Source organism: Sciurus carolinensis, chromosome 3 (assembly GCF_902686445.1).
Source record: "Sciurus carolinensis chromosome 3, mSciCar1.2, whole genome shotgun sequence".
In the NCBI taxonomy this organism is placed as follows: domain Eukaryota; kingdom Metazoa; phylum Chordata; class Mammalia; order Rodentia; family Sciuridae; genus Sciurus; species Sciurus carolinensis.
In genome coordinates, this window is record NC_062215.1 from 149252797 (window position 1) to 149275390 (window position 22594).

The window sequence follows — 22594 nt, forward strand, 5'->3', positions numbered from 1 at the left end:
AGGGGAGAAGGACGGCAAATACCTTGCCCCTGAAACAGAGAGAGAGAGAGAGAGAGAGAGAGAGAGAGAGAGAGAGAGACTGAGAGAGGGACAGAGCAAGTTAATAAATAAAACAAGAGCCTGAAGGGAAGAGCTGCTTTGTCAGAATATAAATATTTCCCTTCCCCTTTTATCTTTAATGTAGTGTGAGAAGCTTATTAAAGGGAAATGCCTCCCGTCCCTGGAGCCCTCGCACAAGCCTTGCGGGAAGCAACCTGCAGAACGGCTGGCCTAGCCCCACGCTTCTAAACTCTTCCCTGCTGGAAGTGAGCGGAAAGCGCAGAGCAATAAAGAAGGACTGGGGGAAGAAAGGGAAGCCATTGTGGCCATTAGGATCCTTATCTTGATGGGCCTGGTGTCATGTTATGTTAATCGCTCTGAGATGCTGAGAGACTGAAGATGAGGAATGCCTGTCTGCTCAGAGGCCTGGCCCCAGATTCCAAGGGATGCTGACATTGCTGCACTTAGCCTCTGTGCATCAGAGAGCAATAGCCAAATTTAGACAAAGGGGAATTTGTTCAGTGGGGTGAGGTGGGGTCCGTGGGTATTCCTCTGAGAAGCCCCCACCTCCCCGCCATAGCTGCACCCCTCACATCTCTAAGAAGACAGACAACATGGGCAGAGCCTGCACCATCCTATTCCAACTACACAGAAAATGTTTGCTCTCCACATCTCCTTCCTGAAAGTCCTAAAAGGGGGCCGAGGCATTCAGAGCCTCATACCAGCTCAGGATAGCACAGTTTTGCACAGTAAGTCTGAATGGCTTGTCTTGCTTACCGCTGTACCTACAGGCTGGCCCACATGTCTGTGAATGGATGCATGAACCCATGCATTTAGCACAACAGAGGCATCTTTATTTTGTTGCCTGTCTTTGCCACTTCTCCAAAGGATCTTCAGTTCTGGTCAGGATTTGGGTTCTACCAAGTTTTGGGGCTGTCATCATTACTGACCTTTTGGAAATTCTTGGCCACATGATCACAAAAGGAAGGATAATAAGCCATGAACCCATCAGGTGCCTTAGTCTGGCTGCAGGCTGGTAGTTGGGGGTGAGGGGGACAGAGGATAGCGAAAAATTGCTGTTAGAAGGTGCTTCTTCTCACTCCTTTTGGCTGGGCTCTCTAGGGGAGCTTTCCTACTACACCCATCCTGCAGCTTTCTTAAGTGTTCTGATTTCTACAATGTAACCAATGGAGAGGACAAACACTTCCAGCTCTTTCATGCCCAGACCAAGGTACTCATTTATCTCCTTGCCTTGTCTGCTGCCATCTTTCCCGGTCAGAACCCCTTTGCATCTCACTCAGGTCCTTCGTTCTCCCCATTTTTATGTCTTTTCACATTTCATCCTCACTAATTATTTTGTATATGGTTCCCTTTCCCATGGAACCCTATGATGTTGGAATAAAGATTCAGCTATAAATCAGAGGGCTGTAGTCACAGCTATTCCATTGTGCTCCCCACCTTTAGGACTAAGTACATCTTATGGCAACATCTGTGATACTAGGTAGCATATAATTCAGGGATGATATGACCACTCAACTGGTTCCCAAGGAGTTCTTGCCCACTGTTCTATATATTGCCTCGGAGTTTTTTGCAATACCTGATTTAACATTCCACCCCCTCCATAAGCCCCACCCAGCCTCCCCTTGGCCTCAGCTGCTATGGGGGCTTGGAAGCATGAGAGGGCCTATTTCCAGTGTTCCCACAAAGGATGTGCAGGCAAAGGCGTGGGGGCGGGGTGGTACACATCTGTCTGAGAGCGGTTGTATGGAAGAGGGATTAAATTTGTACTGTGAAGATCAATGGAAGCCTTGGGGAGGCAGATTTCAGTTCAATATAATGAAGGACTGTCTAACAATTAAACTGTCTGAAAAATGAAATGGGAACCTTTAAAGACAGCCCTCTCTCCTTGGAGTTCAGGCAGAGGTGAGATCTTGCCAGCCTGAATGGCTTATTGGCCAGAGGTATGCACACCTGACATGCTGGTGTGACCAAGTGGTACCTCCAATGCTGGAGCCGGACTGCCTAGGTTCAAATCCCAGCCCCAAGAGTTACTAGCTCTATGATCTTGGGCAAATTATTCAGCCTCTAAGTCTCCATTTCTGCATCTAAAAAATGGAAATAAAAACATATTAAACTTTTTAAACAATTGTGAGATTTTTCTTATGTTTATCAAAAGAATCTGAGGTTTTTAAAGAATAAGATGGTGTTTCTAAGGCTTGAGGTGTTTAAAGTCTCTAAATGTTTATAGAAGTCATAAAAGAAAGTACCATTTTTCACTTGGTACATCATAAAACACAGCATTTTTATAACTAATTGTTTGTTTGTTTCCTTTGTTGTTGTGTTGGGGATGAAACTGGGGCCTTGCACATGCTAGGTAAATGCTGTCTGAGTCATACCCCTGGACTGTAATTAATCAGTTTTTTTTATTTGTTTAAAAAGATAGTAAGGAAACTATTCAAGAGGAGGCCATGGTGATAGGTCTAGGGACCACCACAGACTTGTAGCGGGGGAGAGAGATTGGACTCAACTCAGGTAATTAATTGTTATTTCATATACATCCATAAATACAAACTTCAGTGATTAAGCTTTCTGAAATTGTGATGGGGAAATGATTTTAAATTAAAAAAAATAGTACATAGGGTAAAGAAAGAAAACAAGTATATTTATTCAATACATATTTATTAAAAGCTTCCTGGGAAATACCAATATGGTTTGGATGTAGACACTACCTACCAGTAGTTTTCCTGGCAAATAACTTCTGACTCTTTCACTTGCAAATATGGACAGGATTCCAGAGGCTCTGTAAATCTAGACCCCGCCCACCAGGGTGCTATGGATAGAATCCAAGGCCGGGCAAGTATTCTACCACTGAGCTATATCTCCAGTTCAGATTCTATGAATCTAGAATACTCTGTAGGGCATTTCTAACTGGCTTGTATTCCAAATGAAATAGGAAGGGCAAAAATAAAAAGTAAAGTTGAACACTGGGACTTCAATTTTTTTCTTTATTCTACTAGAAGGTCAGCTTCTCTGAAAACTGATTTTTTTTTTTTTTTTTTTTTTTTTTGCACCATGGATTGAACCCAGGAACGTTTAACCACTGAGCAATATTCCCAGCCCCTTTTTATATTTTATTTAGAGACAGGTTCTCTCTGAGTTGCCAAGTGCCTTGCTAATCTGCTGAGGCTGGCTTTGAACTCAGGATCCTCCTGCCTCAGCCTCCCAAGTTGTGGGGATCACAGGTGTACACCACTGTGCCTGGCTTTGATAAACTCTATGTGCATAGTGCCTAGGAATGGAAAAGAAGGTGCCCCCTCTTTCATTCATACCTAGCACAGTTCTTGGTTCTGAAAGACCTATGCCTAAAAAGGACATGTGTAGAAATAAACATGGGAAGCCCAAAATATCTTTTCTATGGGGTGCAAGTATCCAGATTTGGAAAAGAAATCTTTCTTTTCAATAGCTCCTGTGGTCGGTTGCAACTTATAAACAGTCATCTCTTCAGCTTACTAGTTCATTGGAAATATTCAGATGGAAGCCTGCCTTTCCTCTGACCCAGCCATCCCTACAGTATTTTCATTCTCAACTGAGTATAAAGGCAGACTTCTGAGAAGTCAGAAACTTCAGCTCCCATCTTCCTAGATTGAATTGCCTCTTTAAACAATGACCAATAATAATTACCTTTTATTGAGCATTAATGGCATTCCAGGTGCTAAGTTCATTGTGCTATTTTATTCAATGCTCACAATCCTATGAGGCAGGTGACATTAAGATTACCAATTTACAGATGAGGAAACTGAGCTCCAGAGAAGTTAAATAGCTTATCCAAAGCTACAGAACTATCAAGCTTCTAAGCAAGGAGTCAAACCCACAAACCTGGGTTCTCAGTCAAGCCTCTCGAACTGTATCCCCAAAGAAAAGGGAAAGGAGTCCCCACTATATACCAAAACCAAGAGCTTTAAAAACAGTCAGATGGGGCTGGGGATATAGCTCAGTTGGTAGAGTGCTTGCCTTGCAAGCACAAGGCCTTGGTTCAAATCCCCAGCACCACACACACACACACACACAAAAAGTCAGATGAAGCCATTCTCAAATTAAATCACAGCATGGAAAAACTCCCCCACTCCTCCTAGCAGAGGGGGAAATGTGAGCTGGTTACCAGGGTAGGTGTCCCAAGTACCTGACACTGACCCAGCATCCTATGAATATCCTGCTCTTGTGATATCCTCTTAGAGACATGTGTCCTCACCTAGGCTTCCGTAAACAACAGGAACTCACCCTGTCTCTTTGCTCTCTGGGGGCTTTCTCCAAGCCAGAAAACACTTAGGCACCTGGGTGGTTCATGCTGTTAGGAGTAAGCTAAATTTCTTCCCTTTTCTTCTTTCTTTCCCACAACTTCCTTTCTTTAAAAAAAAAAAAAAAAAAAAAAAAAAAAAAACCTGAGCTCAAAGCTTCAAAGCTTTATTCTTTTTCTTATTGCTTATGTGATATTGGACCTCTAAATACCTTGATTTTTCCCATCTTTAAAATGGGTCAAATAAAGGGTAGCCACTTCTGAGACCTGCTGTGAAGACAAAGAATTAGGGAGGGCCAGTTAAAGGCTTAATACAATGCCTGATGGGGGTGAATACTACATAAGTCTTAGCTATTAATAAAAATAGTAACAATACAACTAATATTAGACACTGGAGTCAGTCGGCTGGCTTAGTCTCCACTGTTAGCTGGAATTTAAGTCAGGACATCACCAACCCTGGGTGCCAAAACACAGCAAGACCAATATGGTCCTCAGAACTCTGACTTTAAAATCATGGGTCATCTCTTGGAGCTGGACCAGCTTTATAAATTTAAGACTGGGGGAAGAGGAGGAGTGAAGTTTCACAAGTAAACCCCAGTGCCTTTTGCTGCAGTGAGAAGTCTGTCGCTTCTCTTGTTTACCCCTTCTCTAAATGCTTCCTCTCCCACCTCCGGGGGCTGTTTTGACTCTTCCATTTTGGCAGCATCTCTTCACAAGTCTGCTGGAGGCCCCAGGAATAGGCCAGCAGCCCACTGCCCAGCTCAGACAGCCAACAGGAACAGCCACCTCCCTTCCCTGCCACTGGGGTCAGGCTGGACCCCAGCAGTGGTTTCCAGTGAGAGGCACAGCTATGTGGGGTCAGGAGGAACAGCAGCCATTCACCAGGCAGAAGCCACCCTGAGGTGGCTCAGGCCAGTCACTCTGACCTTTCACTCTGGAACTTTTGCAAGCCATTTCTAGTTTGAGAAGAGCAGGAAGCAGAGAGCACAAAGTGGGGCCATTATGTGCAAGGTTCTTGGATAAAACAGAGTCCCAGGAACCAAACTGTGTGGGTTCTAGTTCCAGATCTCTCTGTCAGTCCTTGGACAATTCACTCCACCATCGGCTTTCTCACCTGTGAAATAAAAGGAAGGAATTACTAGACTCTGAGGTCCCTACTGAAAAATAAATCCCTGAATCATTCTCCAACTCACCCCCTCCTTTTTAAGTCACAAGACAGGCCGGCTCCTAGCTCAGTGCTGCAGTCTCATTATAATTTTGAGACCAACTCAAGGTCACAGCAGAAAACCACATACATTTGTTAATCAAGACTATAAGATCCGGGATAGTAGGAACATATGCGCCCAGCCTCTGGCTCAGTGCTTGACACTTGGTAGGCTCTAAATAAAGGCCATGTGGTTTTATGACACCCTTTTCAAGTTAAGCTGTACCTTACTCATTCAGTCACTCAGTCATCTCTGGAGCACGCGCAAGCGCCTGGCACTGCACCCTGAACCCCACTGCACTGCAACTGCCACGATTTAAATAAGCTTCTGTGATTACATATAAACAGGGTAGCTGGTGATTGAGGCAGGGGAATTAAATGCAAGGAGTGATTCCTCAACATATTAATGAGTGAGCTCAGAAATAAAGGGCTGCTCTGTTCCCATCCTAGAGGCTCCTGAGGGCCAGCATTCTAATAGCAGTTGCTTGAACCACCTCACACACTTTCAAAGCCAAAATTAACACCATGCAACCGAAGCCCCCACCACCACCCAGATAAATCCAGAAGCTAAGACCAAGCCAGGAGGGACTCAGATTTTCTCAAGAGAAGGAAATCTCAAAGGCCTCTCCAGACTTAGCTCAGCTCACTCTGCCTGCCCTTAGCCACCGCTGCCATCGCCCCTTGGGGACCCCACCAGGTTACTCCAGCCACTCCTTGCTCCTTCCTCAGGTGAAGCCATTCTCAAATTAAATCACAAAGAGGGACAGCCAGTCTGTAATGATCTGTGTTTATTTAGTAAATGGGTTGATTGCCCTCATTTGTGGAGATTAAGGGTTAATTTCCCAACTGCAAAGAGAACCGATTTCTGGAAGGGCAGCCCCAGATAATTACCAGGGGAAATCAAGATTCAGATGACTCCCACTGAGGCCAGCCACTGCCGCCACCACCCCGCCCCTTCCCATCCAGCCTTGGTTTTTTTTCAGCAGCCTTTCCTGCCAGGTAGCCCCAGCCCCTGGTTCACTGAGGTTGGGAGGAAGGATTTGGTAAACAAAGGCTGAGGAATTCCTAGGCCCCTTTAAACTGACATCTGGCAAATTCGAGATCACTTAACAGTTTCTCCCTCCTGCTCTTCTGGCTTTGAAAGGCAAATGTTTTGAGGTTTGTGTTCTCTTTCACAGAGTTTTTAATCAAGTGGAGTCAAACCACTTTGTCTACACCTTAATTGAAGAGCCTGGCTCTAGAGTTTAAAGTGCCATTTATAATAATAGGGAAAAGTGGGAGGCAGGGGCTAAGTGGAAATGTGAAAGAGAATGGGCAAGTGGCCCTCAAAAGTACACTCAGGGTACTGAGCCCAGCCTTCTTGGCACAAGTCGGGCCAGTTATCAGGGGCCAGGAAGAGACAGGCTCCATTCCAGGACCACGCTGATGCACAGTCCCTACTGTAGAAGTCCTGGCTTGGGCGAGGAACCAGATCACAAAGCCCGGCTCCCTGAGGCACAGCCTCAGCAAAGGTGCACCCGCTGGCCAGGCCAAGGGGTTAGTGGCTGGATCAGGACCTGAGGATTCTTCCCGGTTTCCTGATTGTCCCTGAAGTCTTTCCTAGTAGGATACTCTGCGGAGAGAAACGCAACCATCCATCTCAAAACAGACTTGCATATATTTGAGGACATGGTTAAATGACTTCATACGTTTTCCCAGGAGAAACAAACACTTTCACCTTGTCTTCCCATCAGCTCTTTTGGATCCCGGCTTCACATTAGACTCTCTTGGGGAGCTTTTAACAGACTTTCCAGAGGTGGCCCCAGGAAGCAGGTTTTTAAAAACTCAATCTCTCTCCCACCGCCCCCACCTCTCTTTTGAGAATAATCGCCTTTTAAATTCATTTGAGGTATTCTTCATACCACTTCCTTCACACCACTTAATTTACTTTACATATCCCAAATTTATGTTCAATTTAAAAGCAATAGCAGCACATCAATATGTGCTCGTGGTCTCTGACGATTCCCAGGTCTTTTATCCCTAGCTAGTCTTTCACCATCCTTCATCTCTGCTATTCAGAGGTCTTTATTTTCACTAAACTTCATCTGATTGATGAGCTGCACACATTCAAATCAAACATCTTCCTTGTGAAAGGCAACGAAGAATAAGACAAGATTCCTACTCTCAAGGACCTTCCAAATAAATAGGTGGGATAAGAAAACACTAAAATACAAGAAAGCTTACCGGACAAAGAGTTCTCAAGAACTATGCACCAGGCACGTGGCAATAAATAGGACGAAGCCTGACTGTGAGCATAGGAAAACCTCAAATAATGTTGGCTAAACTAAGACAGAGTTTATTTCTATTTGAGAAATCCAGAGGGAGTTTGTTCAGGTTAGCATGGTATGTCACAGTGTCAGGGACCCCAGCTCCATGTATCTTTTACTCCTTTCCAAAGGTCACCTCTGGAGTTCTGGCATTAGAATGAGGGGAGGAGGGGAAATCTGGTCCCCTCCCATTGCACACAAAAATATTGTTTACATTTGTGGCCAGAACTCAGTGGCTGCCATAAGGGAGGCCGGAAAATGGGACCTTCATCCAAGGTCATATGTCCTGCCAAAGACTGGAGATCCTGTCACTGGAAAAAAGGAAAAGAGATATCCAGGGACACTAACATCTCTACACAATGCTGAGGGCACTATACCCTTTAGCACACTCATTTCGCCAAACAACCCAGAAGAAAGAGTTCTCCTGGGCCTTTACAGACACTCCTGTCTTGCACTTTTGCCATCACAGTCAACTCAACGTCAGTTGCAGGCCTGAAAAGTATACTCTAGCACTCTCCATCCAGGCTATTGAGCAAGGGGGAGGTGGCCGCAAATCGGGCCTTGCTAGCCAGCCCAGAGTGGATGCCTCTTCTAGGCTGCTGCTGCCCCTGTGTTCAACCTTCTGCCGTGGAGGGTCCACCCTGCCCAGGGGAAAGCAGGAAGAGACCTGTTTTCAGCCTTTTCCAGGTCCTGGTGTGGTGATTAATATGGTTTTCTCTTCTTGCAGGTAAGACACAAGCAGTCGGGTGGCTTCGTGAGTAGGGATGGTAGGATTCTGAGGAAAGGAAAAGAGCCAGGAAGTAACTCTTACAACCCGGGCTTTTAGTCTTCTTGAAACAGATGTTCCTGTCCCCTTCCTTCTCTGCTTTCTACTTTCCCCTTCTCACTGAAAGTTTCTCAGCTTCTGCCAGTGTATTTACCCTCCGATGCCCCAATGGAAGGATCTAGTTAGGTGGCCATTCAGTATCCAGTGGGCGTGCCTGTTGGACAGGGGCCTCATGCCAGACAACTTCATGACTGGGTCACATCATCTATTCCTGACTCAGCCTCTGAGGTCAAGGTTCATGTAGTACAAAGATGGCAATGTCAGTCTGAGAAAATGGTACCAAGTGCACTGTGGGAGTAGCAGCTGTTACATTTCAGAATAGCCACTGTGAACTTGAGCCTCATAAATAAAGTCCCAGACCCAACATCACCCCGTGCAGACAGTTATCCAACCACTTCTCCCACTTTCTATCTCTCTCACACACACATGCATGTGTGTACACACACACACATACACACACACACACTCACACACAATCATACCTCATATAAGACTTCCTTATGGATCTCATTATTTCCTTTTTCTAGTTCTTCAAGTAGAGTGAGGCATTCGTGAGAGACCAAAGACACATGAGGCATTAGTGGCATCAGTGACACAATGCACTGGTTTGGAATACAAGTCTGGGTCAGCAGTTCCCAAACCTGACTAACCCAAAAGAATCACAAAGCGAGCTTTTAAAAATTAAATCCTCAAGTCCCAACGCCAGAGATTCTGACTCAACATTTCTGAGGTTATGCTCAGGTTTCTGAACTTTCTTCTTTCCTTCCTTCCTTCCCTCCTTCCTTCCTCCCTCTTTCCTCCTCATTCCTCTTCCTCCTTCCCCTCCTCCTCCTCCTCCTTCTGCTCGTCCTCCTCCTCCTTCTTCGTCTTCTTCTTCTCCTTCTTCTTTTCTTCTCTCTCTCTCTCTCTCTCTCCCCACCCACTCACAGTTTATTCCTCAGATGATTCTCATGACCCACCAGGCATGAGCTCCACAGCTCTAACTCCCACCTTCAGTCTTCGGGAAGGTTCTCTGGAGACTTTCATCACTACTGTGAATCTGGTTCCTGTAGCTTCTCCTAGCTCTCTGAAGTGAGAGCTTGACAAAATTTCCTTTGGGGAGAGACTGATCAGCAACCAACTTTCCCACCTGCCCTAGAGAGCAGGCCTCCACATATTCTAGATACCCACAGATGCATCTTCAGCAATGGGGATTAAATTGATCCTTGGGAAATTAGAGAAAATTAATGGACACTTCCAAATAGAGTTTGGGGGCTTTTCTAGATGTTGCGATAGCAGGGCTGGGGTTGTGGCTCAGTGGTAAAGCGCCTGCTTGGCACACATGATGCCCTAGGTTCCATCCTTGGTACCGCATAAAAATAAAATAAAGGTATTGTGTCCACCTACAACTAAAAAATATATTTAAAAAGATGTTGAGATAGCTTTTGATCAGACATACAAAAGGACTAAGTTTAGCCACGTTTACCATGAAGACATCAAATAGTGCAGTAAGAAGTGAAAAATATAGAGGTTTTAGTCCAGGCTTGGCTACTGTAAAAAGAAACCTATATACCTTGAGCTTCCCCAGATTGTTATGAAATTAGAGATAGTGTATCTAAACCACCTGACACTGTATAAATGTAGTCATTATATTTAAAATATAACTATTTTGGCTCTTTTTAAATTTTTTAAAATTTAATTAGTTATACATAACAGTAGAATGCACTTTGATACATCATAAAGGAGTATAATTTCTCATTCTTCTGGTTATACATGATGTAAAATACCACCAGTTGTACAGTTATATATGTACATGGGGTAATAATGTCTGATTCATTCTACTATTCTTTCTACCCCTGTAACACCTCCCCTCCCTTCACTCCCCTCTACCTAATCTAAAGCAACTCAACTCCTCCCTAGCCACACACTCCCATTATGAATTAGCATCAGCATATCAGAGAAAACATTTGGTTTTTGGTTTATTGGGACTGGCTTATTTCTCTTAGCATAATATTCTCCAGCTCTATCCATTTACTGGCAAATGCCATAATTTCATTCTTCTTTAAGGTTCAGTAATATTCCATTACACACACACACACACACACACACACACACACACACACATCACATTTTTATTTTTTTATCCATTCATCTGTTGAAGGAAACCTAGGTTGAAAACAATCTGAAGAATAGTTCTATAAACCCAGAGGAGAGCTAGCATCTGCTCTTAGGAGCTCAGGTAGTTGCTTATACACGTGTTTCCCAAACTCCAAGTTGAGTGACATCATGTTGGCTTGAAATTGGCCATGGTAGCTGTGTTTACACCAGGGAAATTGGAAAATGTGTAGATGAGGGCTTTTTTCCTAGCAACTTAGACATTTATCAGCATACAAGTGTAAAAACTAACTTCATCAAAGATCCAGAGCCACAAAGTAGGCAGCTAACGGGCATTTTATTTTCTCTCCTTTCTGCTTTGTATCCATATAACCAAACCAGAATTATTTTTTAAGGTACTTTATTTAATTATTTTGCCGGGCCGGGGCCATCCCAGCACCTTATGCATGTGAGGTAAACACTCTGCCACTGAGCTACACCCCTGCCCCACCCTGCCCTGATGATTTTTTACCCTTGGATCACAGAGTATTTTGTAAATATTATACCATTCATTCTCATAACACGCTGGGGATCTAGAAAGGTTAAGTGACTTGCCCCAAGCAGGACAAGAGGTCAGCGGTAAAAAGCAGAAGTAAACCAGTGTGTACCAACCACCGACCAGATGTGCTTCCTACATCTGGGCACTGTACCAACTGGCTCTGAAGACACAGGTAGCAATGACCAACAGTACTTTCACTTTATAACCCAGATGGCCAAAGTCTCTTTCTATAGACTATGATCCAGATGCTCTGTCTTCTGATGACAGATCTGATCTCCCAGACTGGCCCACCCTCTCTGTACTTGGAGATTTTGTCCAGGATCGCTAATGGTCTTTCATTAATCAACTTCTTCCATATTCTTTCTCTCTCAAGTCCAACTGTTTTGAAAATAAAATTGGCCAGAGTTAGGGTTCTGTTGTAATTCTATTAGATACAAGAGGAGTCGTAACCAGTCCACACTGTATTTTAATTTGTGACCTCTTTTGGAACTCCTCAAAGGCAGAAACCCAAGGGTGATTTCTCTCTGTGGCCTCTTGTTTATAACACTCTGGGAAGGAAGGAATGAATGAGGCTCATAGGAAACAAGTTCTAAAATGTTCCCAATGATCCTCACCCTCCAGGGGATTTTCACACCCTTCACACCCTTCTGTAACCCCTGCTACCCATTGAGAGTGGGTAGACCTAGTGATTTGTTTCTAATGAGCAGAATATGGGAAAAGCTACAGGATGTCACTTCCAAGGTTAGGTTACAGAAAGACTGAGGCTTCCATTCTGATTGACATCTTGTTTTCTCTGTCTCCTTGCTCTAAAGGTGCCATATTGTTAGTGACCTTATGAGAGGCACACATGCCAAAAAACTGATGGCTCTGGTCAATGGTTAGTGAGAACTAGAGGCCTGCCAACAGTCACTGGATTTGGAAGTAGTACTTCCAATGGAGCCTTGAAGCAACTGTAGCCACCCAACACCCTGATCACAGCCTTGTGAAACTCCAAGCCAGAGGCCAAGCTAACTGCTGACATGTAGAAACTGTGAGACACTAACTATTGTTTCAAGCTACTATATTTGGGGGTGTTTGTTACACAACAATAGGTAAATAATAGAACTTATTCAACAAGGGAAATGTTTATCAGACAAGTTCAATGACTGAATCTGCCATCTAAATCAACATGAGGTCTGCATGGTCTTCCTCTTCTTCAAGCTGGACATCTCTTTCATAGTATTTGAAAGTGTTTTAGAAATGAAAATGCTCTTACCTGGGCATGGTGGTGCATGCCTATAATCCCAACTTCTAGGGAGGCTGAGGCAGAAGGACTGCAAATTGGAGGCCAGCCTGAGCAACTCTGTGAGACCCTGTCTCAAAATGAAAATGTAAAAAAGGGGTGCAGGGGCTGGGAATCCATCTCAAGTGGCAAAGTCAATCCCTGGATTCAATTCCCAGTGAAAGAAAGAAAGAAAGAGAGAGAGAAAGAGAGAGGGGGAGGGAGGGGGAAGGAAAGAAAGAAAAGAAAAAGGCAAAAAGAATAAATAAGAATGTTTTTATTTTTGGAATGATTTATCCCCACCCCCCCATATAAAAATGAACACCAGTCAATGGTAAACTGGCAACTAGATATCCCAAGTCTTCTGCATTATAATGTCAAAACTGTCTGGTAAAAGAGAGGCCAGAAAGGGAAGCATGTGCTAAAAGCTGCCCTTTCTGGTCTTGCATGAGTAATTCTTGCAGCTGGAGTTTCATTATAACCACAGGATTGTGGCACCACAAATGTGGACATTTTCAAATCTGTCCTGACATCAGAATGTAATTCAACTAGATAAACCTGGGACTTAGCCAAAATAAGTAGCATTTGAAAAACTGGAGTTAATGAATAGCATCACTTTTCTGTGGGACCATATGACTATGATGTGAAGAAATAAAGACCTTTGTTATTTTAAAGGGCAGGGACAATTGGGAGTTTTGCAGCAGACAGTTACAACATTTTCCACCCTTAACTTACTTCCAAAGAAGATACCAGTAAATGGCCTTAGGAGTTGGGTCTGGAAGGTGTTGCTTGGAAAGAAAATTAAATTGGTCCTGGACAGAATGGAAACCAATGTTACTGCACTTGTAGAGCGTAAAAAAGACTATTTTAGTCCCTAACATTGTGAACTTACTTTTCCTGATCCATTCCTTTGTATTACCTAGCTCCTTAAAATCATAGCATACTGTATCAGGCAAGGCATGGAAAGCTACAACAGACATTTCACAAACAGCAAATTCTTATTTTTCATAAAAAATTTGGATTGAGATTTGTGTGTAGGTTTCTCTCTCTTTTCCTTCTTTTTATGGTGTGGGGGATTTAACCCAGGGTCTCCATCATGCTAGGCAAGTGCTCTACCACTAAGCTACATCCCTACCTTGGACTGAGGTTGTTTTTTGTTTTTGTTTTTGTTTTTAATCTCCTTTAAACAAAATTATATTGTTTTTTGTTTGTTTTTTAATCTGCCTTTGCTTCTCTACTTTTTTGCACTTGTCTGCCTGGGACAAAGCAAAAAAGACTCACATCTGTGACATTTTCCATCTGGGATGGGTTTTCTGCATCTTATGCATAGATTATTTTAAAAATATTTCATTTGTCCCTTGTCAGTTTTATTAAGAGCTCTTTTTTTTTTTTCTAAATTATTATTTCTATCACCTAAAACCAGAGCTGTCTAGGGCTATAATATGAGAAGTAAAAGCTCATCAACTAAACTGGTTTTAGTTGCATTTGAAACAGTATTTTATCCTGTCGGTTTTCATTTTATTTGATGACAGTGCTTGGTATTTCTCCCTCAATAAGCAAAGATGACTTAGATCAGTGGCCTGATGAATAAGCATGAAAATTTGATTTAGAAAAGGAGGATATCCTGAACCTCATGGAGAGAAAAAAGGAATCTAACCCCCCACCACACACATTTTAAATGACAAAGCAAAGCAGCTGTATTGCCTTTAAACATCTTTCAACGAAATATCAACACTCTGCAATGGTAGATAATACGAATAACAACTTAGAAAGAAAAAAGGAAGACCTTGAAAAAAATACAAGGGAGGAATGAAACGTTTTTAAAGCAAATAATGTTTCCTTAATCTTTTTTATTACCTGAACCAAAAGAAAATGGGAAAAGGAGAAAGAGAGAAAGAGGGAAAGAGGGAGGGAGGGAGGGAGGGAGGGAGGGAGAGAGAGAGAGAGAAAGGGGGGGGGCGGTATCTGGTGTGAGGGGAAAACTGATGCTTAAGAGGAAAAAGAAGACACCTCTTGAAGGCCGGATGGAGGATGTGAGCAGTCTGACACCTTACCTTGGTCCAAAGGACTCAGCCCTTTAGAACCATTAACAGGAGTGGGAAACGACAAAGAACTGTGAAGTGGAAGGAAAGGTTCCCAGAAAACTTCAGTGATAGAAAGTAAATAAAAGAAAAACAGAAGACGTCTAAGTCTCCAAGGGAAATGAATCCAATTAATTTGTCTTAGATCTCAGAATCAGTTTTTCCCCCCTAGCTAAAGAAGCGAACTGGAGGCAGCAACTTCTGCCAACATTCAACCCGATCAGAAATCTCTCAGAGCACCAGCACCCCGATCTGAGAAAGACGGACGGGATTGGTCAGCAATAACGTTTCTTAAAAGCATAAGATTGGTGTGTGTTGCGGGGTGCAGGTATGGGTAGGTGGGTGTGCACGCGCGCGGGGTCGCGCGTGACAGAGAATTTTTATTTATTTTTTTCTTTCTTAACGTGTTACTTGACTGCACGGGAATTCGCGATATTCCTGGCTGCCCAGAAAGAGGGGAGAGGCCCCCTGGCAACTTCCGACCAGTCAGGAGCAATCAGAACGCGCGCGAGAGCGCCCGGAGCCTGGAGCAGGGAGAAGAACAAAAGAACGCTTGCCAATCAGAAAACGCTACCCGAGAACAAGGATCACCCTTCTTTGTGTTTTGAAAACCCTTTAATTAGCACATGCACTGGTTTCTAATACGCATTAAAACTTTTCTAAGCAGATTCCGAATGGAGGATCGAAATGATTGCTTCTGCAACGAAGAAGGGATCCTGAAAGGCCAAACGCCGCAGAACTAAGGAAAACAGGGCAACCGCAGACGCTCTAAACCGTACAGAGTGTTCCTGGGCACTCGGTCTCAGGTTACTTTTATAACCATTCCCCCAGTGCTATCTTAGCTTTCTTAAAACCTCACTAAGCCACACCAGCTCTCCAGGCTCTGAGCCGTGCGCGCGGGCGGGTGGCCTGGGTCACGGGTCCCCGATCCCCGATTCTGGGCCCTCTCGAGGGTCTGCACTTCCTCCCGCCCGAAGTCGGCTCCTCCGCCGACTCATATTTCTCCTCCGAGGCTGCCCCTCCATTTTACAATTGGGGAAGGGGGTGAGAGGAAATTGTGGTCTCACGTGGTCTCTTGGGGCTTGGAGGGAGAAAAGCGATCCGCAAGGCGCACCCCCTCTGGCCTTGTAGGGAAGCCCACATTTAGGTAACCAAGAGCCCCCAGCCGAAGCCAGCCTTTTCAGAGCAGGCAGGGCTAACATGATTCTCTGGGTCACTTCGCTCTCGGTGAAGGCTTTAAGCTATTCTCAGCTTCTCCTCTCAAAAGCCTTTGGCGAAAGCGCCCTTCGGCTCAGGAATGTGTATTTTAGTGTACCCGGAAGAGGAGCAAATCTTTCAAGTAAATTCTCTTTCTGGTGCGTTTTCCTCCCCTGAGCGAATTCAGGGTAAAAGTTTTTCCTAACTTTTCCCTCCCGGTCCCCTGCCCCTCCCCTCAGGAATCCGCCCTGAGCGCTGCAGACACCGCCTCCCCTGTTCCCTAGCCTGCCCCTTCCGACTTCCACCCAACCGGGAGGCGACTGCAGAGAAAACAAAGGCGGTCATTGGGCCGCCTGGGGGCTCCGGGGTCCGCCCCCGGAGTGGTTTGTGAATGGGGGGAGGGGAGGAGGCGGGGCGGCCCGGAACCCCGCGAGCCCGATGCTTCTTCTGGCCACTAGCGCGGCTCCCAGGCGTTACTCCGCGCTCCCTCCCGGCGGGCGGCGGCGGCGACGGGCGCCGGGACTCGGGGGCCAGGGCGGCGCAGAGCTGCGAGGACCTGATCCAGGCTGTGGGCGCCAAGGGCCTTGCAGCTTCAGACACTGTGTAACTGGATTTCCAAAACGAACTACCCGAGCTGTTTAGCTCCCAGGCGCCGATCAGACACAGAGCGAGAACCAGCCTCTTGAGTGAAACTTGGGGCCGAGCTTTTGGGGCTGGAGAAGGCGCGGGGTGTGGAGGAGGAGGCGCAGGAGGAGGCGGCGGCCAGCAGAGCCTCGAGGCGAGGAGGCGGAGCAGTACCGCCGAGGCGGCGACCAGGGCGAGCAGGCGGCGGCGCCCGGCTCTTGCCTGGCGGGGCCGGACTGGTGTGGGGGACGTGCGCATTGCTGTGCGCTGGGGGTCGAGAGACTTGGGCAAACTTTGAAAGGTAACCGGAGACGCTTGTTGCTCCTCGCCGCAAAGAAAGCCGCACCGTTACGTCTCGGCGGGGAGAGTAAGGCGGCCACCCTCGGAGCCCCCGACCCAGGCGGACGAGTTTGGGTCCCCGGCGGCCTCCTGAGTGCCAGGCAGAGGCGGCTGCGGCGCCCCCGCGGCTGGCGGCCTCGCCCCCGCGGCGCAGGCACCCAGCAGTAGAGCCCTCTGCTCCGCGCCGCCCACGGCCCGGCCCCGGCGCCGGGAGGACTCTCATGCGCCGGGCGCGGCGGCGCCTCCCCGCATCCCAGCCTCTCCCAGTTGTCTCGTCTCACTCCTCCGGCTGAGAACGCCGCTGCACCCGCGGCCGGCGATGCGGGGCCCTGGCGCAGCAGCGTCGCGCTTGCCCCTGGGCCTGTGCGCCCTGGTGCTGGCGCTGCTGGGCGCGCTGCCTGCGGGCACCGGGGCCCAGCCATACCACGGCGAAAAGGGCATCTCGGTGCCCGACCACGGCTTCTGCCAGCCCATCTCCATCCCGCTGTGCACGGACATCGCCTACAACCAGACCATCCTGCCCAACCTGCTGGGCCACACGAACCAAGAGGACGCGGGCCTCGAGGTGCACCAGTTCTACCCTCTGGTGAAGGTGCAATGTTCTCCCGAGCTGCGCTTCTTCTTGTGCTCCATGTACGCCCCAGTGTGCACCGTGCTGGATCAGGCTATCCCGCCGTGTCGCTCCTTGTGTGAGCGCGCTCGCCAGGGCTGCGAGGCGCTCATGAACAAGTTCGGCTTCCAGTGGCCAGAGCGGCTGCGCTGTGAGAACTTCCCCGTGCACGGTGCTGGAGAGATCTGCGTGGGTCAGAACACGTCCGACGGCTCCGCGGGCCCGGGCGGCGGTCCCACCGCCTACCCTACCGCGCCCTACCTGCCGGACCTGCCCTTCACCGCACCACCCCCCGGGGCCGCAGATGGCAGGAGCCGCTCTGCCTTCCCCTTCTCGTGCCCCCGCCAGCTCAAGGTGCCCCCCTATCTGGGCTACCGCTTCCTGGGTGAGCGCGACTGTGGCGCCCCGTGCGAGCCGGGCCGCGCTAACGGCCTCATGTACTTTAAAGAGGAGGAGAGGCGCTTTGCTCGCCTCTGGGTGGGCGTGTGGTCGGTGCTGTGCTGCGCCTCGACGCTCTTCACTGTACTCACCTACCTAGTGGATATGCGGCGCTTCAGCTACCCAGAGCGGCCCATCATCTTCCTGTCCGGCTGCTACTTCATGGTGGCCGTCGCGCACGTGGCGGGTTTCCTCCTGGAGGACCGTGCCGTGTGCGTGGAGCGCTTCTCCGACGACGGCTACCGCACGGTGGCGCAGGGCACTAAAAAGGAGGGCTGCACCATCCTCTTCATGGTGCTCTACTTCTTCGGCATGGCCAGCTCCATCTGGTGGGTCATTCTGTCGCTCACTTGGTTCCTGGCGGCGGGCATGAAGTGGGGCCACGAGGCCATTGAGGCCAACTCGCAGTACTTCCATCTGGCCGCGTGGGCCGTGCCCGCGGTCAAGACCATCACCATCCTGGCCATGGGCCAAGTGGATGGGGACCTGCTCAGTGGGGTGTGCTACGTGGGCCTGTCAAGCGTGGACGCGCTTCGGGGCTTTGTGCTGGCGCCCCTGTTCGTCTACCTCTTCATCGGCACTTCCTTCCTGCTGGCGGGCTTCGTGTCTCTCTTTCGAATTCGCACCATCATGAAGCACGACGGCACCAAGACAGAGAAGCTGGAGAAGCTCATGGTGCGCATCGGCGTCTTCAGCGTGCTCTACACTGTACCAGCCACAATCGTGCTGGCCTGCTACTTCTATGAGCAGGCCTTCCGGGAGCATTGGGAGCGCACCTGGCTTCTGCAGACATGCAAGAGCTACGCCGTGCCCTGCCCGCCAGGCCACTTCCCGCCCATGAGCCCTGATTTCACCGTCTTCATGATCAAATACCTGATGACCATGATCGTGGGCATCACCACCGGTTTCTGGATTTGGTCAGGCAAGACCCTGCAGTCGTGGCGCCGCTTCTACCACAGACTCAGCCACAGCAGCAAAGGGGAGACTGCGGTATGAGCCCTGGCCCTTCCCTTCCCTTGCCTACCTACCCTCTTGCAGGGGGAGAGGCGCGGTAGGGAAAGAACTGCGGGTGGGGAGCTTGTTTCCTCCGTAACTTGTCCACCTTCACTGAAAAGTGACCTGGAAGCTAGAAGTCATTTGAAAGTGGGAAGAGATTTGGCACGAGGAGTGATTTGGAGAGGGGAGACCTGGGTGTAAAGGCGGTTTGTATGAAAAGACTGGCAATGACTTGCAGGATGATGATGATGGTGGTGGTGGTGGTGGTGGTGATAAAGAATGATGTTAACCGTGAAAGGTATGGACCCACTTGGGCTCATTCAGAAGAGTGAGGTCAGCAGAGACTGCTGTGAGTTCTCCCCGGCTCTGGGTCTGAGCTGGGGCTGTGAGCGATCCCCCCTGTGCAAGGCAAGTGGCCTGGCCTCACTCCTGTGGGGCCCGGGAGAAAGGTACAGCTCTGTCGGCAGCAGAGGCTTTGTTGGGAAGAGGGAGAACCCCTGCGGTGTCCTTGTCAAGATGTGGTCAAACCATAATCTCTTTTCACTAGGGCCAAACTGGAGCCCAGATGGGTTAATTTCCAGGGTCAGACATTACAGTCTCTCCTCCCCTACCCCCTCTCGCCTGTTTTTCCTCCTCTACTCCTTTCAAGTCTTGTAAAATAAGCATTTGGAAATCCTGGGAGGCCTGCCTGCTAGAATCCTAATGCGAGCATGCAAAAGAAATGACGATAACATTTCCAGATGAGGCCAAGGAACCCAGTAGTAGGTATTTCTGCTACTTTTTCATTTTCTGGCAAAGGCAGGAGGCCAAAAGAAGGGTGTTTTATTTGGTTTAATACCCTGAAAAGAAAGTGATGACTTGTTGCTTTTCAAAACAGGAATGCATTTTTCCCCTTGTCTTTGTTGCAAGAGACAAAAGAGGAAACCAAAGTGTCTCCCTGTGGAAAGGCATAACTGGGAAGACAGCAACTTTTATAGGCAGAGCAGTGCAAAGCTGAGCTTTCCCTTTGATTGTTAATTTGGTTGAGATAAACATTCCTTTTTAAGGAAAAGTGAAGGGCTGTGTGCAGTCCATGTCCCATTCAGCCAGAGGTTCTGACTTGGATAAAGGAAACGCAAGGAGTTTTGTTGTTTGTTTTAAACACATTTAATTCAGAACACATGATCCAACAGGCTGTGTTAAAATGTTTAAGGAAATCTCTCCCTTTTTTTCCCCCTCACTATAAGCCTATATTTTAGGTTTTCTATTTTCTCCTTCCAATTCGGATTCTTCAGGATAAAAGGAAAAGCACACTGCCTTCAGCCTCATAATAAAGGAAAGTTAAATATTAAAAAGGGTAAGAGAACCATTTGTTGAATTTTTTTCCTTGCTTCCACAAATTGTTATAAAACATGTGTATGTTGACCCTGTCTGGTTGGGTGAGGAGGTGATCTGCAGGAATGATAGTGAATGAAGAGGAAAGTTTGAACTACGAGCTCCATTTTTAAAGAAAGTCATTAAAAGAAGGTAAACTTCAAAGTGATGCTGGAGTTCTTTGAAATGTGCTGGAAGACTTAAATTTATTAATCTTAAATCATGTACTTTTTTTCTGTAATAGAACTCTGGTTCTTTTCATAATAGTGAAAAACTGAGCAGAGGATCATGGAAGCTAAACTTTACTCCACCTTTGACACTACCCCTCCAATCTTGCAACACTATCCTGTGAACAGTTTTTAAATGCCAATCAGAGGGTACTGTCGGGAAGTTACTTTGTATATGTAATGTTCAGTTGAATGGAGCTGCTTTTACATTAAATCTAAAATTGATCTTGTGTTTCTTAAACCTTCAAAACTATCTCACCATTGAACTGCCACTACACAGGTTTTGGCATCTTTTGTGTTGTATCTCTTAAGTGCATGTGAAATTTGTAAAATAGAGACAAGTGCAGTATGTATATTTTGTAAATCTCCCGTTTTTGTAAGAAAATATATATTGTATTTATACATTTTTACTTTGGATTTTTGTTTTGTTTTGCCTTTAAAGGTCTACAATGAAGCCCCACTATCACATGTACAGATCACGAATAAATTTTTTAAATACAAAGTGAACGTTTATTTCCTATTTTTGTGATATTAAACCGAAGAACAAAGCTTTGTGCTATGGAAAGAAGGTAGGGAGGGATACTATTGAGTATGTCCTCCGTAGAGGAAGCTGGTGTATATTACTGAGGTCTTTCTCCCCCTACCTTTTAAAATATGCAGTATAATGAATGCCTTGATTTGTCCTTTTTTAATTTTTCTTTTCTGTTGTCCCTGCTTCCTGTCTCCCACGCCACTCCACCATATATACCTCTAACCCTTTTCACATGAAGCTTTGGATGACCTACTGAAGGTACAGAATACACTTAGAGAAGTACTGGCAGGTCTATGTGTTTATTGCCCTTAAGCGATAAAGTCCATGTTTGAGAGAGGACTAGAAGATATTTTTGGTATTCTTTTATTTTTTGGTGGTGTTTCTTTGGGAAGAATTCAGTGACTTTTTTAGTGTTTGTTGTTCTTTTAACCAATTGATGTTTTTGTATTCTAATGCACCTTATCTAAATTGTTACTATTTAAATACTTTGGGTTGGAGTGTTAGGAAAAGTCAGTAGATGCTTCCAGATAAGAACAGAGGCCTCCCTCAGAACTCTTAGCTACAGGCTTCACTCTACCTTCTAGGTAGACCAAAGCAGAGGTCGGCAGCTCCCTGGGCTGGCAATGACTCAGCAACTGGGGCAGGAATAGACTCGGCGCCTGACCCTGGGATGGCTTCAGAAGCCACCAGGCTATTCTTTCCTCTTGTAGAAGAAGCTAACTTTGGATTCAGATGAGACCAAGAAGCCCTCCTCTCTAGGCTCTTTGATATTTAACAACTCCTCAGGGAGAAAGATGGCAAAGGTGTACCCCCAATTCCAAGCCTTCCTAGAAGGTTTTTTCACTCATCTCTCTTTAATTCAGGTGCCAATATCCTGGTTTTAAAAAATACAGTCAATTCCTTCTGCCGCTGTGGAGACCCTGCCCTAAGTGGGTGCTGTTGTTTCTCCTGTCCTGCTTCTGCTGGAAGTTTCTGTAGTTCTAAAGCATAACAGAAACAGTTCTGTTTTTGTTTTAATTAACAGGCTCACACACATGCCTGGTGTGTTTTACAAACTCAGGGAATGAAAACCAGTGACAGTCCCTCCAGGAGGAGGAAGCTGCCGGTAGACACTTGGTGCAAAGCAGCCTTTTTATGAGTCTCCTGGGTTTTGAGCATCACAATGGGTGTGAGGTCATCCTAACCTGTGAAGATTTTGGCATCAAGGAAGGAGAAAAATAACAACTTCGAGTCCCTTAAGGTTTATCCAGTTTTTGCTCATAAAATGACACCCTTTAGGTTAAAGCATGCCTCTTTTCACACCAAGCTAATACGCCTGTTAAGAATGTTTGCTTTTAGAGTAGGTGGAAGGCTCCCAATGGGGTTTTTTTTCTTGCAAATTAATTGCTGAAGGCACTTAGACCCTTCTGGGGGAGAGCTGTGTGACTGTTCTTAAGAACACATCCCCTTCCTCTCCTGGGCGCTGCCTTGTCTTTCAGGGCTCTCTAAGATTGAAGAGTGTTGGTCTTTAGTAAAGGAACAAAGACACCATGTGAATAAATTGCTACCTGCCTTTTGGTAAGCAAAGATAAAAGTGTTCTCTTTAATTCCTTTCACATTGTGATGCTTTCTTATGCCCTTGATTCTTACTTAAGA

The 22594-nt window shown here is 46.5% G+C and overlaps 1 protein-coding gene and 1 long non-coding RNA gene across 2 annotated transcripts; one reads left to right on the forward strand and one right to left on the reverse strand.

Moving 5' to 3' along the window:
- Positions 1-4475: 4475 nt before the first annotated feature.
- On the reverse strand, positions 4476-9457 carry LOC124980368 (uncharacterized). Its single transcript, XR_007107792.1, has 3 exons — positions 9152-9457; positions 8511-8618; positions 4476-5447 (listed from the first exon to the last, which is right to left on the reverse strand). It is a non-coding gene; the product is annotated as an uncharacterized LOC124980368 (long non-coding RNA).
- Positions 9458-16272: 6815 nt separating this feature from the next.
- Fzd7 (frizzled class receptor 7) lies at positions 16273-20923 on the forward strand. Its single transcript, XM_047545854.1, has one exon. The coding sequence runs from the start codon at positions 17123-17125 to the stop codon at positions 18845-18847; it is 1725 nt and encodes a 574-aa protein (XP_047401810.1). The 5' UTR covers positions 16273-17122; the 3' UTR covers positions 18848-20923.
- The last annotated feature ends 1671 nt before the right edge of the window (positions 20924-22594 follow it).

Coding starts and splice junctions, on each gene's coding strand:
- Fzd7 (XM_047545854.1), top strand. CDS start 17,123: ATGCGGGGCCCTGGCGCAGCAGCGTCGCGCTTGCCCCTGGGCCTGTGC.